Raw genomic sequence first — 17,585 nt, 5'->3', positions numbered from 1 at the left:
TGTGGCTAGGTGGCGCCAGGGTGAAACAGTGAACCCTGAAGAGCAAGTCAATTTGAACGAGACTGTAGAGGCGGTGACGCCTGTCGCACCTGCACCTGAGATCAAGAAAGGTAATTGAGTGGTTATAATGCTCACCTAGTAATCGGTAATCAGTAGGTTGCCTGTTCAATCCTGAGAAAAGTGAGAAAACTGATGGTTTGAAACTGGGCCCAGCTGTCCTTCATCAATATGATCCTGACTAATGAAACAGCTGATCTTGTTCAGTAAAGCTACACAGATCATCTGTCATCTCACTTCATTCTACACTCACCATGCGTTATATTGTTTTTAAAACTCGTAATGAAGTATGCGTAGCTGTCTTTAAGAATTGATATGTTTGTTGATTGAAAATTATATTGCAATTTTATTCATTGGTTTCAAAACATAAAGGCTTTGATATACAATATGCATGTTTGTCTAGATAAGTTTGAAAGAATTTTATTGATTTGCTTATGTTAAAGTTGGATCAAAGTATCATGTTGTTGCTGAACTAAGTTTAAATTTATTTTTTAAATGTACCTGAACACAACTACAAACCAAATAAATCTTCAATTAATTTACGAGGAAACTTTTAACCACCACTCAAAAGAAAAAATTTATGAACAGCTTAGTTCAATTAATTTAAAATGCTCTTGTCACTTTAAATTGATTTACCATCTTTCTGTGTTAATAAAATCTTGACTTAAAGGATGAAGGAATGAGTACTCAACTAACTTGGCCAAAAACTTCACATCAAAACTGACTTGATACTACCATTTTTCTAACTTTTATTGGCCGAGATATTTATGTATACATTTATTCTTCCTAATGTATTCCTAAGACCTTACTGCCAATAAATAAACCATCTGTTTTGAATGACAACATGTTTTCTAAGACCGTGGACAATGTCTAGATGTGGTGCTGGGGCCGATGCCAGCCACCCCTGGTGGAGGCATCATGGTCGGGTCTCTGTCCAACGAGGAGAGACAGAAGTTGGAGGAGGAGAGGGAGCGACTCTACCAACAGCTGGATGAGAAGGACGAGGAAATCAACCAGACCAGTCAGTACGTGGAGAAACTCAAGGAGCAGATGATGGAGCAAGAAGAGGTATATTTCACTGTTCTGGAGGGCTTTTAGATTATTGTGTTATGTGAGGGGTTATAGCAGATATTTTTCACCAGGGTAGAGAAGTTTTCACTACATTTTGGTATATGAAATCTCAACCATAACTACTATACTGGTCTCTGTGTGGTTTTCTTTTGTTATTTTTACAGCTTTGGCTGGGGTTGTGTAGTATTCCTGTTATGTTATTGATACATTTTTCATTTTTCTCCTAAAGACCGTATCAGATTGTCCTAAAGCTTTGTGAAAACTATTTTTTTAGTAATGGTAGGTAATAAAAAATCTCTGGAAATATTTCTTAAACAATAAAACGCAAAAATCTTAACAAAAAAATGAATTCCAAACAATATTTACAGCCTACTAGTTAAATAATGTAAAAAAAAGTTTCTTTGTGAATATATGTGTCCCAGTTCCGACAGTGGTAGAAGCTAAATGTTCTACTGCATCTGTAAATCATGTACAATCAATTCAAAATTTAAATATGAAAAATTATAATTTGGAAAGCTTAATTCATCCTCAACAATTTTTTTTGTGTTTTTCACATTCTTTAACAATGAAGCACATTATGTAATGGTGTTTCTTCTGCAGCTGATTGCGTCGACGCGGCGAGACTTTGAGCTGCTGCAGCAGGAGATGGCTCGCATCACACAGGAGAACGAGAGCTCCAAGGAGGAGGTGAAGGAGGTGCTGCAGGCTCTGGAGGAGTTGGCAGTGAACTACGACCAGAAGAGTCAGGAGGTGGAGACCAAGAACAAGGAAAACGAACAGCTTACTGAGGAACTCATGCAGAAACAGGTCAGTAGCCCTCGGTCATGCGTCATAAGGGTGATCACTGATCAGTCATAGAAAAAAATGTGTATTTTTATTCCCATGATGTTTGCGAATCCACATTTTATAAGTTAAGTAGTTTAAGAACTAAGGCTGCGCCTCAATAGGAACCCCTAATTAACAGGCTACTCCTCACTAATAGGCTACATCTCAACAATAGACTACTATTCTGTTACAATCTTGAATTTATTATAGATGAATTTTAAATATCTTAAATACCATCCTAAAACACAGTAATGGTAAATTTAAGCCATTGTCACTGCTATCAGCAACTGGGCTATGGGAACAAGTTGGAAATACAATTCAATTGGGTTTTTGTTGAGTGTCACAAAGTATTTGATACATAAATTGCTACATTGCTTTCGATGGCTCGGTCGTAGCATGAAATGTGTCAAGATTGTTCTGCTTACAAGAGGTGCCATCATTCTGTGTGACATCTATGATCGCCAAACCAATAGGCATGGGACAGGCAATTGGGTTAGAAGAGCGCAAAGGGTGTAAATTAGGGACACTTAGCTGCGTCTTTACATTATCATTCCCTCCCCGCGGTTGACCACAGGGGTGTAAATTTGGCTAGGAGCATTCTATGGTTTGTTATGATTTGTAATTGGCAATGAGTTGTAAATTATTCCGAATCAACTTTTTCATCGATAATTAGGTATTCAAATTTTGACTCAAATTCTTTTATTGAATTTTCTACCCTCCCTGTGCGTGGCCATCACATCTCAACAACAGGGTAGATCTCAACAAGCTACCTCTGCTCAGGAATATTTCGAGCAATCAACTGGCAACATAGGGTGTAGTGTGTTATTAGATGAGGTAGAAATTGCATTTGGTCTTTTGGTTGCGTGGTTATACTCCGAAGAAGGTTCATGGTAGTAATATAGGTTGATAGAGCAAAGGGGAGGTTTTGGTAGTTGTAAGAATTTAACAGAGGATTTAATTAGGATTATTATCAATTGTCCATCTTGATTTGATTTTCCAAATAAACGCTTTTAGTACAAATCCTAAGTATTTCTCTGTTTCATCTTAAAATTGATCCTAATAATTGTTTTCTCTTGGCAAAATTACCATAAAAACTGTAGTCGTTAAAGAAATTGTTAGTCCTTGCTGAGTGTTAAAATGGTCAATATTGAGTACTAGCTTTGTACTAGGTACCTCTTCTGAATGAGTCAATGTAATGTGTGTGTTGGGATGTTGCAGAGCACACTGAACACCACGTCGTCCGAGCTGCAGCAGTTGAAGGACATGTCGACTCATCAGCGGCGGCGCATCACTGAGATGCTCACCAACCTGCTCAAGGACCTGGGCGAGATCGGGGTGGCCATCGGTGGCGAGAGCGAGATGAAGGTATGTCTTAGCTATACAGTAGAGAGTCAAAAATCCATACCAATTGGGACTGGATGTAGTTTGGATTATCTGTCTTGTTGTAAATTCAAACAAAACAAATTTTCTGTAACACACACTGTACATCCAGAAAAAATGGAAGAAATGAAACCTAATGGTCTAACCTTATCTGAAAAACTGGCAAAATTTAACTTGCTTCAGCTTTATGGCTTGTTTTCTGCCAGCCAAATCCTTCACCAAAATCCAAATTAAAGAAGTTGACAACTGGTGTTCGGATTTTAGTATGCATCATGATAAACCAGTTGGTCAATCCAAACCAAGTGGCCAGGAGAGGGTTGCTTTGCTTCAATATTGATTGTTCAAATATATACCAATAAAATTCAAATGCATTGAGATTTTTTTCCCATTGGCAGCCTGTTTGTGAAATAATTGATTCCTTCTCAAGGATTTTTTTTACTTGAAATTAGTTGAACAGACCAACTACAAAAACAATCTTCCAGCAATACTAGCAATTTCATTCATGATAAGTTTTGAATCCAAATTAGACTTATTTAATGCTATCCCAGGAGAAAATATCTAATTGAGTTTTAGATCGTGACAATATCTATCTAACATTGCTGAACATTGCTCTGTCCAACAGCTGGCGAGTGACAGCAATGGCAAGCTGGAAGAGGAGTTTACAGTGGCCAGGTTGTACATCTCCAAGATGAAGTCTGAAGTGAAGAACTTGGTGCAACGCTGTCAAGGTCTGGAGACGTATCAAACTGACTGCAACAAGAAGGTATAGTTAACCTGTAAACATTAGGTTATATCTTTTTTAGGATATCATACATACCTGATTAAGAAATATTTTGGCATAATAACACAAAATAACTTTATAAACTAAAGTTAAACTATTTCACTGTCACTGACAGCATAATTGATAAGGAAGGTTTAAGTTGGGAATAGGTTGGACCTGAAGACTCTCCTTTCCAACTCTCAAACCCTCTTGGTCAAATGCTGTCAGTGACAGTAAAATATTCAAATGTTTGTGTTTTGTTTCCATTTGTTTTACCATCTAGATAAAAAGTCTTCTATCCTAACAAAAATGTGCTTTAATCATTAATTTAGTGTGTATTAGATGGTAAAATTGTGTGGTTTTAAGGGAGTGGGAATTCACATTGGAGGTAGATTAACTCAAATTTAAATCCTGCAAAGCTAAAATGACATTTTGCTGTGTTACAATGGAGTAACATCTACGTGTAACAGCTATGTTATTCATAAAAGAAGTGTTTCTGTATCAAAACTATCTCTCCTGCAAAAAGTGTACTATTCAAACCAACAAACGTGTCATAAACATGTACACAATGTTAACAGATCAGTGAGTATGAGAAGGACCTGGCAGAGTGTCGTCTGCTGATATCCCAACACGAGGCTCGTATGAAGTCGCTGCAGGAGTCTATGAGAGAGGCGGAGAACAAGAAGCGGGCTTTGGAGGAGAATGTGGACGCCTTGCGGGAGGAATGCGCCAAAATGAAGGCTGCCGGTGAGTGGCTGACACAATACAATCAGTTTAAAGAGACACTTTTGCTTATCAGTATTCAGTTAATTAAATACAGAGCACGCATTTAACCATGAGTCTTCGAAACGTAAAACTAACTGTGGATTTTTTCAACCACTAAAGACTTTGGCTGTGAATTTTGTGGTTAAATCTTAAAGGTAGGGATGAGCCTATTGTGATTCCAAACTATATAAATTGCTTTTAAAATTGGTGATATGGAAGAGTTGGAGACTTGTAACATTGTTACTTTGGATTCAATGCAGATTTCAAGGACTCCTGTGATCACGGAAAATTTTTGAATATCTACCTCAATTGCAGGGACATTGTAAATTTCCTCTTAAAGAGTCCTTGGAGTCTAGACATTCTGACTCGTAAAACAATTAAAGAACTACAAAAAAATTTCTAATCTCACAGAATACTAGATATTAAAATTAAAATCACTCTGGTGTTAAACAAAAAATATTTTTGGATGGTAAATAACTCATCAGCGGCTGTTTGAAATAAACAAAATTAACATTGCTCTTATGGCGGGCAAATCCAAGATGGCCGTTAGCTTCCATGGACTCTCTTGGAGAACAATCCAAAACTACAAAGAACATTTATAATCTCACAGTATACTAGATATTTAAATTATAATCTTTATGGTGTTTGAACAAAGATTTTTTGTCAATTAATAACTCTTCAGCAGCTGTTTGAAATTATCCAAGATGGCCGCTAGCCTCCAAGGACTCTTAATATCCCAAGATACCAGTTCAAAAACTGATATGAATAAAATCTTACCCAAAGGAACGATGATAAAAATTTCCTAGATCAATTGTATTCATGCAGATCCCAAGGCCTACTGCTATTTCATAAAAACTATGATTATCTACTGCAATGGCATTGACTTTGTAAATTTCCACTTTAATATCCCAAGATATCAGTTCTGTAAAACCGAAATGATTGAAATGAAATTGAAATACCCAAAATTATGGTGAAATTTCCTGAATTCACCCTAAACTTTGCCTGGCCTCTGAACTTCACTTAATTGCTTTATTCAAACTTGACTGTGAAAACTGTGAATGGATGTGAATTTTGTGTTTTGATTTCTTGAAATGTCAATGAAATAATTAAATAGTTAAGCTTTAGTTTGATTACCAACGAAGATTAAAATTTTTAATTTTGAAGTTGTTTTGTCCATATATAGAATTTCTCTGACATTGTGTTTGTTGTTCAGAACAAGTACACGCAGTGTCTACCAAGGAGAAGGCTGAGGCCACGGAGAAGGCGGCCACCATGAGGGTGGCGCTGGAGGAGCAGATGGACCAACTGAGGGATGCTCACCAGAAACAGGTCGGGGAGCTGAGGGACGAGATCAGCGAGAAACAGTCTGTCATCAACCAGCTCAAGGAGTGAGTCTATCATTAAACCAGTTGTGAAATGTTGAATAATTAAAACAAAATTGTCAGTGCATGCCAAAGTTATGGTAGACTAAAATTTTCAAATTCTTTATTAATGTAAGTTAGGCCCCTTCTAACTTCCAACAATAACTGAGCTGATCAATTGGTCATCATGATAGATTTTTTAATAAGCTTTGAAACAAATTCTTGAGAACAAACTATTGTATTGCCCTTATTATTTCCTGATGTGACAATTTTCTACACTCACGGCAACATCATCATTGTCTCCAACAATTGTGGCATAGGCCTAACTATGAAAATAGTTTAATGTTTTGACTTGGTCCCTGAACTCAAGCTTTGCTTTGCAGGGACCTAATTTCAGAGTGTTGTGTTGTAGATATTCTATGTAATGTTTTATTATAGGGAATAGAATTGATTTGATTTTATATGATTTGTGATTACTAAACAGTGTTAGTTGGTCAAAATTTAAGATACAGTAGTTAAAAAAGTGATAAACTGAGCTGTACTTTTATTACTCTATTGTTTAATTTATGTTGCATCTTTGATAGCAACTTTATTTCAGACTGCTTATTTTTGAATGTATACAATAAACCTATGTTCTATTTCAGCCTCAACCAAAAGTATACTCTGGCTCAACAACAACTACAACAAGAGTATGAGAAGCTGAAAAAGGACGAAGAAGATAAGAGTCATAAGCTCCAAGAACTAATGTAAGTGTTAAAGTAGTTTAATAAACAATTATATATATATATATATATATATTGGCTGAGTAATGTGTTAACGTTAACGACCAGTGAGTAAGCGAGTGAGCGACCTGTCCTATTAAACCCTGATTTCTTCCAAAATTATAAGTAGAACAATACGGCATTGTTCTTAAATTTACAGAATAATTTTCATAAGTTAGGCTAGAATGTCTGGGATTACTCAGTTTACGTGTAAACTATTTTTTAAATTTATAGGCCTACACATTTAGTTCTGACATTTTTTTTTACCACTTCACAACACTGCCAGGTAATATACTTGATGGGTTGGTAACAGTGTTGTGCATTGTTGCAGACTGACCAATGAGAGGAGAGAGCAGGCCAGGAAGGATCTCAAGGGGCTGGAGGACACTGTCGCCAAGGAGTTGCAGACGTTACACAACCTGCGCAAACTGTTCGTACAGGACCTGCAGGCCAGGATCAAGAAGGTAATGTACAACCTTTGACTTATGATTCAGTATTTGAGTCAATGGTACAACACACATAGTGCAACAACTGATCTGTGTGTTTTTGTTCTGCTTTTCATTGTGCTGAGAATGGAGTCAGCTCTAGTAGAAATTATGGAAAGCAATGCATATACAGTAAAACCTCGATAACAAATCTTATTTCATCATCACCATGAAAGACTTCTTATCAAAGTTTACACTTTGCAATAACATGTATTTAAGGGTCGTATGAAATCAATGGAATTAGAACATCTCTCTTATATCAAGGAGCACTTTTTTTATCGATGCGCCATTGAGGATCAAACGCTAATAGTTCATCTGTTCGCAATAACTTATTTTATAAACCAGTTAAGAGTCTTCATCACCCTCGGTGTAGTTGTGTTTTGGAGGTATGGCCTTGGGGGGAGGTGTTGAGGACGGGCGGGTAGCGCGGGGTCATTATGCGCGCCAATCTGAAAACATATTAAACACACGACTACTAAACCGACACGTCGGTAATTCATCTGCCGACTGAGGCAAGTTTTGTAAAAGGCTAGCAGTGCAGTAGCCTCCGACTTAAATAGTTATTTTAAAACTCTTATGCCTCAAAAAATTGAAAATGGAATAAGAAATTATTTTATTAATGTTTTAAAGTTACCTACTCAACTTTTTGTTACTTTTAAGATTTTGTTGTACTCATACTACATATTGATTTTCTTTTAAACTTCAAGACATTATTGTTCTTTCCACAGTTAGACCAGACCAAGTGTGTGAGGAGACGTCACTTTGTCAGAACCATGGTCCAATATTCCCTCCAGTACCTTTCCTACTCCCAAGTATACACTATTTTTTATTTATCCTTTGTTTCCTTTAAGTTTTAACTATACAATATGTTTGAGCTATTTATAAGTAAAGCAAGTAATATGTCTGTTGTTCATTTAGCATCATAAATAAAAAGGTTTGAAACCACCCAGTTCAATTGGTTACACAAGCATATTTTTTATGCAAATTTTACCTTTAAAAAGGTTAAGTTTAGTACTTTGCAAAATGTCAGTGGTTATTAAATTCTTGTTACAGATCTAGTAATTTGCCACACTTGATTGTTCCATTATCTAATTAAATGCTATTCCATTTCATTTTATCAACCTGTAGCAATTTAATATTAATATAATTGTTGATAAGCAAATAAATATAGGAGTGATATCTGAGCGGATTATTCTAGTCAGAAACTAAAATCTGGCTTTATTAATCTCCAACTTAAATCAGCAGATTTTGTGAATTATTCTCGAGGTTGATTGTTGGAAGTAGTAACCAGAACGGTGTTTACAGTCGGTGAATGCGGAAGACAACGAGGACGACGGCGGCTCGTTGGCTCAGAAGCAGAAGATCAGTTTCCTAGAGAACAACCTGGATCAGCTGACCAAGGTACACAAACAGCTGGTCAGAGACAACGCGGACCTGCGCTGTGAACTGCCCAAACTGGAGAAGCGACTGCGGGCCACCATGGAGCGAGTCAAGGTACTCGTAGCACATAGTGACAAGAGTTATCATATAAATTGTAGACTTTGTTTTTTCACAGCTTAACAAAATGAACATAGGTTAGAATGTCTGTAAAACCTTGCAATTCATATAAAATTACTAAGATACACATATAATTGTTTTACTTCTGAAAAGCCCTTGGCTTGGGAATCGGTTTTCAGAGAAAAAGAAAAATGTGTACTTACCTGAATAAAAACAAATGATTGAGAAAAAAGACCAATTGAAAATCTAAGTTTACTTTTATATTATGTGAACGTGAACCTTTCGTGTCTATTAAGTATTAACTCCCTAGTAGTCAATTACACAAGTTACTTGATATTTCGCAGCATAAAGGGGGTGACTTCAAAAGCTAGAAACAGTGGCAGCCAGATTCGTAACTCTGTAACCACTAGTTCTTCTGAGCATACTTGGAGAGGCGAAATATTGAGTTAATTGTAAACATTTTATGTGCTTCTACTGCCTGAACTTTGTTGTAGGAGAATTGGCTGTGCATAAACAATATATATATTGTTCTCACAAAAAAAATTGTATTGATTACACTTTTCATTGTGTCAATTATTGATCAACGCTGATTGTTGTCCAGGCTCTAGAGACGGCTCTGAAGGAGGCCAAGGAAGGAGCGATGAGGGATCGCAAGAGATATCAGTTTGAGGTGGATCGCATCAAGGAAGCTGTGCGGCAGAAAAACTTGGCCAGGCGCGGCCCCAGTGCACAAATCGGTATGTTATGACTTGCATGAAGTTGTGTATGCTTAAAGTGTTTCTCGTGTTGAAAAAAATTAAAATGAATATGAAGGATGTATGTTGAAAACTAATTTCTTGTAGCTAGTTTTAGTGGGGTGGATTGGGAATCATTGACAGTTTTGAGAAGTTTCAAATTATTGAAGTTTTTATCAAACTTTATTATGTTAGGAGAATATAAGCGAATTTCTTATACATTTCTCTATTTTGGAGTACACTGACATACAGTTAGTCCACATCAGGCTTATAAGCAAAGTTCAATCCACTATAATGTTAGGAAGGTTATCACAGTTGTACGAGTTCTTATTCATACACATAGCAGTAAAGCTGTTAGTCAATATTTAATTTATTTTTAACTTGAAGGTTTTTCATTCTTGCAATTGTATAATTTGTTCATTTAGAGTTTTGTCCAGACATAATAAAATGTATAACTTTGCACCTGGTAAGATAAGCACATTGCTATTTCAACGCAAAGGAAGTGTTTGATCAAAATAGAGAACAGACACAAAGAATCAGAATGAAAATAAGACAAATCCACATTGATGTTTTGACATATCTAACTTTTGTGGTCAAGTGAATGGTACTTTTTATTCCCAGCATTTGTACAGCATATTGTGAACTACTGATTGTATTATGTATTTGTGATTGTAGTCTGTCTACAACTGTGTATTTGTGTTTAGCCAAGCCAATCAGAGCAGGCCAGCAGCACCTGCAGAGTGGGGTGAGGCCAGTAGTGATGAGCCCTGGCCGCATTATGGACGACGACACTCCCAAACGCAAGAGCATCATGGGCGGAGGAGGCAACAAGGGTCAGTACATGCAAAGATACTACTTTAAACTTTTATCAACCCATTGATTTAGCTTATAGTGTTGAGCTGTTAACTTGCCTTTTGGGAAATTCCTTCAAATATGTATAAAACGACACAAGTTTTACTCAATCTAATAAAATATTTAAAGTAAATAGAAATTTGTTTCTGCAGGTTTACTGTAGCTGTGGTATTTTTAGCGAATTTCCCTATAGGGAAGTAGCTATTACCGTAGGTCTCATGGTAAGACTTAGGCCCGGGACCGATTTACTTTTTCATTTTGATGTCCCCAGAGGCCAGAAACACCATTCGTTCAAATTTTTATATATGTATATATATATATATATATATATAGATTTATATATATATGTGTCCGTGAACACGATAACTTGAGTAATTTTTATCCGATTTTGATGAAATTTGGTTTGAAGGTGTAAGGCGGGATAAACTTGAATGAGTTCGCGATCCAGCATGATCGGACCATGGGAACAGGATTTTATGGGGGGTTTTATGGGGTAAAAATTGGTTTTTCTCACTTTTGACCCTCAAAACACAAAATTTTCCAATTTTTCTCTAAACCTTCTTAAAGAGCTTAAAAAAACAAACAATTCAGTATATCATAGTGTTTTTGTACGGTTATTGGTTACGAAGAAAACTAAAAAAAAATTAAATTTAAAATTCCCATGTTATTCTTATGGAGAATATTGTAAAATGTTGTAGTTTGCTTGTTTATGGATATCTTTTGATCAAACTTGGCAAATATATTCATTTTATACTAAGCAATAATTATTTTACTTAAAACACACTATTTATTAGTTTCCTTGTAGCAGCAAACCTAGGTACTCGTTAAACCTAATGTTATTTAAATAGATCAATTGAAAATCAATTCAGCCAAATGGAAATTCGCTTAGACGGCAGGTTTGCTGCGGCGGGGGTATTTTTAGTTAGATTTTGAACATACACTTGTATAAGATAAGCCCCAAAATCAACATGTTTGTTTTTTACTTTTTTTGTTTTACCAGATGAATTACTTCTACTGTCAGATTGGCCAGATGTAATGCATTTTGAGGAAACGTTCTGATAAAGTTGCTTTGGCTGTCAAAACTCTCCATTCAAGCACATTTCCAAATTTCCTGCTTCTTAATCCAGATAGTCTGTAAATAATTTACCATGTAATATAATAAAATATATCTATATTATCAACTTTTTCATTTTCAATAATTTTAAGTAGTTCAAAATAAGCAGTTTATTAATTATTCACTTAAAAATTAAAACAAATTTATAAGTTCATTTGAATCTGTATAGAATAGTTAGTTTACAGGAGAAGTAACATTAATTAAAGGTTTTTGTAAAGTTAAAATTAGCCTTAGTAGATTTAGTTTGGGGATGTTTTAAGTATAATCAATTGGATGATATCAATCAAAGAATGTTTTAACTAACTACAATATTCAAAAAACATTCTTTTAATTCTTTGCAAACTATTTGTAGGATTTTTTAGACAAATTTTATTGGAGGTTTTATAATTCTTATAAAAATGAAAAAAATGTTTATTAGAATCAATTAATCTCTGTTTAAATAAGTTTTAGAAGATTTAAAACAACTTAAACCTAACAATGAAGAGAGATGCATCTTCCTTAAAACAGACAGTTGGTGCAAGGCACACTAAATAAACAGGCCTTAGCTCCTCTGGCATGACATCATCATAGGCGACGGCAATGACGCAATGTTTGCCGTTTGTGATCAGCTGCTCGTTTTAATATTTTCATGGAAAACAAAAATATAACAAAAAAAATAACATCAAGTCATCGCCGTCGCCTATGATGACGTCATGCCAGATGAGCATTACGGCCTGTTTATTTAGTGTTGCCTTGATTGGTGTTATAGTTTTGTGTTGTTATGATTCAAGATTTAAAGAGTCTTTATTCACACAGTACAAATTTTCATACATGAATAGTGTGTATTGTTACTTACTACCTAAATTAGCAATAAGAAACAGTTAAACAAAATACTATAGGCAACATTATTTAAAATTGAAATTACTATAATCTTCTATTTTGTACGGTGCAAGGTCAATAAGAATGCCTTCAGTTTCTCCATAAATTTAGATTTGTCTTTTTCGTTTCTTAAAAAGCTAGGAAGCTTTCTAAAAAATAGTTTCCAATATAAGAAGGTTTATTTTTAAAAAGTTCAAGTCTTGGTTTTTCTTTAACTAAATAATTTTTACCCTTTGTATTAGGGGTGTGCGAGTATTCGAACATCGAGCTTTTTCGAGCCGAATAGGACGCTATTCGGCTCGGCTCGTGATTTTCAAAAAGTTCGAAATGTTCGAGCCGAATACTTATTGAACTAGCAAATAAAAATTAAATTAATAAATAAGGAACTAACTTTCATTTAAATTTACTCTCCTCCGTTTCATAATTGTGTCTTGATAAGCACGAACCTCAGCTCAGTCAAGACGCAATGATTATCGATCGTAATTTTGAGGAAACTACCACCTATCGCGTTGTCTTTCTAACACAACTATTCGTATCGTAATATACAACGCAGTGCGAGTGCGTGATTGGCTAAGTCGCTATGACGACACACGGTTGCCATGGCAACCTACAGTGCGCACTGAGCACTGCGCCTTGTGTGCGAGGGGAGATTATACCAACAAACTATTTCAGGAATTCTATTTTGGGACGGATGAAAGATAAGGAAGAAACAAAAAGTGGTCACGTGTGCAAATGTAGTGGGCGAGACAATAAGGCTGTAAACGAGTATCGTCGTGTCGTTGTTCCTTGTTTGTTTACTTTTTCAGATTCCTTATCAAACGCCCCTATCTGCTATCTCTCTTTCTCTCTCTCTCTAACAATGTACTGATTAAACAGATTGTGGTTGACGACTTTTCTACTTATAAGTTTCCCTGCGGTTATTTTAGTTCAATCAATCCCATAACCTTTCTAATGTTTATCAAAATAATTAATTAATATGTTTTGTATTTTATTTCCTTTAAACCAACTCCTATTTACCATCTGTATTTTATAGAATAAAATGTTTGTTTATAAAGTTTGACTGGCCACACAATTTTGTACCTATTTTATTTTGTATAAAGTAACAGTTACTTTGAGGATTTTATATATCTATATATATATCAATAAGTGGCGCGTGCTGTAATGAGTGCTTTTTATTATCAAAATAAGTAATGAGTTATTAATTTTTGATAGTACATGGGTCATTGAATACCATAATGTGATGTAGTTTCCTATTTGTATCTTGCAAATAATAATTGATAGTTAATTCTGGAAATGAAAAATAGTGATCTCATTCATAAACCTGTTGTCAAAACAGCAACGAGGGTGTAAGGGTTTATTGTTTCAGACGCAAGGGTGTTTCAAGGACAAAGTGTTGGGCCACCCGGATTGGGGGGAGGGGGGCGGTGAGACTGTGTGAAGGGGAGGAAACTGGTTTTGGCTATTTATTGATTAGTTCGCCCACCCTTCTAGATAACAAAATTGAGTGACAGTGTTAAATCATCGTGTTCTGCATTTCATTTCTTGTTTACTTTGTGTGTTATTCTATTAATTCTAGTGCTTTGGTCTATTTCCTCTATATGTCAATTATATATTTTTAATATATAAGTAAAACTTGTCTCTCCACCTTTTTGGATCCAAACCAACCATGTTCTTTTTTGATTAATAGGATTCATAAAACAAAAATATTTTGTGCATGGAAAACAACAAGAATAATCACGTGTTTTTAAATTTATTTTGTATTTATTTATACAAAATAGAATTAAATATTCATAGTAGTTACAATATACATATGTAATCGACTTACTAGTTGTTTTGTCGTCATTCAAGGTCGCGTTAATGTTCTGTTATGACAATCTGATTGTCTCAGTCTGCACTGCATATCTCTTCAGGCCTTCAATCGATATCCTTTTATTTCTTGCATCTTCATTTAGTTCAGTTCAGTTCTTATCGTGATTATCTACTATTTGATGTCTTGACAATTCTCAATGTTTTTAAACATATTAAAATAACATTGTGTTTATTTAAAAATTGACTGAACATTATTATTATTATGCACCTTTTTAAGAAAAAAAGTTTAATAATTAAGATAAGGTTACGCTAGGAAAAGCTCGGCTCGAAAAAGCTCGAGCTCGAACATTTTTTAAAAAGCTCGGCTCGGCTCGAGGTTGAAAATCACTATTCGCACACCCCTATAATAATTATGCACAGGTAATTCTTGAGTCTCAGCAATATTTAAAAAATATTTAATTGTTTCAAAAATTTATAATGAAAGATTACAGCGGAACTCAATTTATCTGAATTGATTGAGTCAGTACCACATTTGGATAGTCAAAAGTTCAGATAATTAGATTTTAATCCAAATGTTTGGTAATTTTACGCATGTAAGATGCAAAGATTTCTCCTTTGGAAAATCATCCACTCTTTCGCCATGATTGCCGAGGGTTCTGATGTTTTTGTGACCGCAGGAGACAATAGTGATTTCCCTTGACAGTGGAAAACTATGCTAATGTCTACAAGACCACAAAAAATGATCAAAAGTTTGCTACGAACGCAGAAGACGGTTGTTTACGTGATTTCTGTATCAAGAATAAATACAGCATGATGTTGCCGTGACCACGAGAGATGATGATGTCTACAAGACTGCGGGAGATGTTAAGGATTTTGCTGCGATCACAGCTTCTGCCTTCTTAAATAACGACTCTTATTAATGTAGTTTAATTTTTTTTATTCTTTCTGTAAGCAATTCGGATAATCAGGTAGTTAGATAGCGATCGGTTCAAATAGTTGAAGTTTGAATAATTGGAGTTCCACTATATTTATAAAACATTAAACTACGGTAAATGAGTGTTTCTCCTATTTTATGAGTTACTATCCAAATATATAAATTTTAATTTGTCATATATTAGGTGGTTAGAAGTTTACTAAGTGTGTTGTGTGTGATGTTTCAGATGAAAGCTGAGAGGTCTGCCTAGTCGGAGAAATGCGCTGATTCACCACACTGACCGCCCCATTATAGTTTATTTTCCTTTGTTCGGTGCTCTTTGGTTTGGGGTGCAACGTCGTTTATCTCATTTTGGCAGTACTGATTAAAAAATAATTCCAATATATAGTTATATAAGTAGAAGCTTGTGTGAGTGTGTGTGAAAATCCGTGTGTGAGCGAACGAGTGTGTGCGAGAGCTTCGACTTTCCTCCTAAAACGTGTCGTCGACCAAAGATGTCTTACGAATTTATAGATTGATCCGACGGCATTACTATTTATTTTTGTTTGCGCCGTAAACAATTTTAAAATTCGAGAAAAGAATGCCTTCGTTGGGTATCAGTGCAATAACAGATTTGTATATACGAGCTTAACTAATTAAGCCTAGCTTATATTTCCTTAGACATTTAACTTTGTCTTTCTTCAGCACTTAATGCCTTTCTGTAGTTTGCAATGAAATGATTGTAATTTATAGACTTAGCTAAGCTACTGCATTTTCTCTGGTCGAACGAACATTAAATGTTGTTAATTTATTCGTAAAGATTTAATAGTACCTGCTTGTCTAATAGTGTAAGTCAAATGCAGTTATACTTTTGTTTACATCTGTTCCAATTTTAACCTGTTGTATTTAATGTGTGTAATATTTATTTGCATGACAGATTTTATATTTGTTTTGTTATTAGTGATACTTAACATGTTTGTAGAAGCTGCATAAAAAATATCTTGCATAATATTATATTATTATTATAGTTGCAAATCATCAGACAAACAATTAGATTGTTTTACGATTTGAAATATTTTTTAATTGAGTTTTACATGTTATTTATACATTTTATATACATATATTAAATGTTGGATTGATTTCCGAGCCTCGTCTCGCCTGTGTTGGTACAGTTAAGTTGCTGGGAGTACAGACTTGGGGCATCCAAGTACTAATGTAAGTCCCAGCTCTTCACTTATGCCATACGGTATTAAAATCAAAGTAAATACATATAGATACTCTTTCCTGTGAATTATTTTCTAAGATTTTTACATTTGATCAACATAATAGCAAAGAGGTGACTGCTCAACTGCAAGTTTGTAGAAGGCATTCTTTTCTATTTTCGGTGAGATCGCATGCGAAGATGGAAAATATATTTTGGTGCAAGATGAATTCTCTTACCTTTCTGCATCAATGTGCAGCGGTGATGTACAGATTTAGATTAATAGATTAATTTATTTAACATATTTAGTTGGTCAGGCGACCGAACATCCTAGTGTGATCTTATTATTAGATTGTTACTTTTTTTATTGTTTATAATTAATTATCATTCTCGATCGGGAATAATTGTGGTGTTACTATCGCCCACTGAGCTTGAACATAATTTATAATCGCCTGAAACTTGTTTTATATTTAATTTGAGATTTTAACATCATTAAAATAAAATAACTTTTTAAAAGCTTGTAGCACAGTTACAGAACACTTAACACTGTCAAAAGCTCTGGCTTGACACGCTTGTGTGCAGTCTGGACTTGACAATGTCTTAGTTCTGTCCAGTCCAGTGTCCTCTCTCTCATTTGTCTATCATATTTTTTTATTTATCATTCAACTTAAATTGCCTTTCAAACTTAACTCAAAGTTATCATTTCAGGGCTCTAAACTTGAATTCTTTCAGCAGATCACACTCTGTTCTGTGTTTGTGGACTGGCGGAACTAAGAACACAATCTGTGTATAAATACATTGTATAGCTTGTGTATACATTGATTACGCACTGCATAGTTAGCCCTGACAGTTTTTTATAAAGTGTAACTTTGAAGAGTTTTAAGTTGTGAGGGAAAGAGAATATTTTTGAGACATAATCGCACTGTTTAGAGGTTCTGTACTGCTTGGTTTCGAGGTGACAACAATAATATACAGCTAGCCATGCTGACGAGACTTTTATTTCATCCTTTTCCTGTGCTTGTTACTAAGTTTGAATCGGAATGGAAAACAATAGTTTGGGTCAAGTTGAGAAAGTAAACTTATAAGTTGAAATCTGATTTGAGGTTTTGTAGTAAAATCATCATATTTGTTTGTGGGCCAAG

At 34.9% G+C, this 17,585-nt stretch overlaps 1 protein-coding gene across 3 annotated transcripts in view; it reads left to right on the top strand.

The window, feature by feature from the left end:
* Positions 1 to 17,429, top strand: part of LOC129002240 (kinesin heavy chain) — a 34,163-nt gene extending 16,734 nt beyond the window's left edge. Inside the window, exons 8-21 of one of the 3 annotated variants that reach the window (XM_054429901.1) lie at positions 10 to 110; positions 932 to 1,125; positions 1,729 to 1,935; positions 3,172 to 3,318; positions 3,956 to 4,096; positions 4,672 to 4,840; positions 6,072 to 6,246; positions 6,864 to 6,965; positions 7,312 to 7,444; positions 8,194 to 8,277; positions 8,771 to 8,959; positions 9,564 to 9,699; positions 10,401 to 10,529; positions 15,490 to 17,429. In XM_054429901.1, coding sequence (XP_054285876.1) covers positions 10 to 110; positions 932 to 1,125; positions 1,729 to 1,935; positions 3,172 to 3,318; positions 3,956 to 4,096; positions 4,672 to 4,840; positions 6,072 to 6,246; positions 6,864 to 6,965; positions 7,312 to 7,444; positions 8,194 to 8,277; positions 8,771 to 8,959; positions 9,564 to 9,699; positions 10,401 to 10,529; positions 15,490 to 15,500 — 1,918 coding nt within the window. In that variant the 3' untranslated portion in view covers positions 15,501 to 17,429. Of the gene's footprint in view, positions 1 to 9; positions 111 to 931; positions 1,126 to 1,728; positions 1,936 to 3,171; positions 3,319 to 3,955; positions 4,097 to 4,671; positions 4,841 to 6,071; positions 6,247 to 6,863; positions 6,966 to 7,311; positions 7,445 to 8,193; positions 8,278 to 8,770; positions 8,960 to 9,563; positions 9,700 to 10,400; positions 10,530 to 11,548; positions 11,671 to 15,489 lie in introns of those variants that run through there. The other 2 variants (XM_054429900.1, XM_054429903.1) reach the window with 2 other exon arrangements.
* The last annotated feature ends 156 nt before the right edge of the window (positions 17,430 to 17,585 follow it).

This window comes from Macrosteles quadrilineatus, unplaced genomic scaffold, assembly GCF_028750875.1.
Source record: "Macrosteles quadrilineatus isolate MER2022 unplaced genomic scaffold, UCM_ALF_1.0 Scaffold_9__3_contigs__length_116548681, whole genome shotgun sequence".
NCBI classification, from domain to species: Eukaryota; Metazoa; Arthropoda; class Insecta; order Hemiptera; family Cicadellidae; genus Macrosteles; species Macrosteles quadrilineatus.
This window is presented reverse-complemented; position numbering and strand designations above follow the sequence as displayed.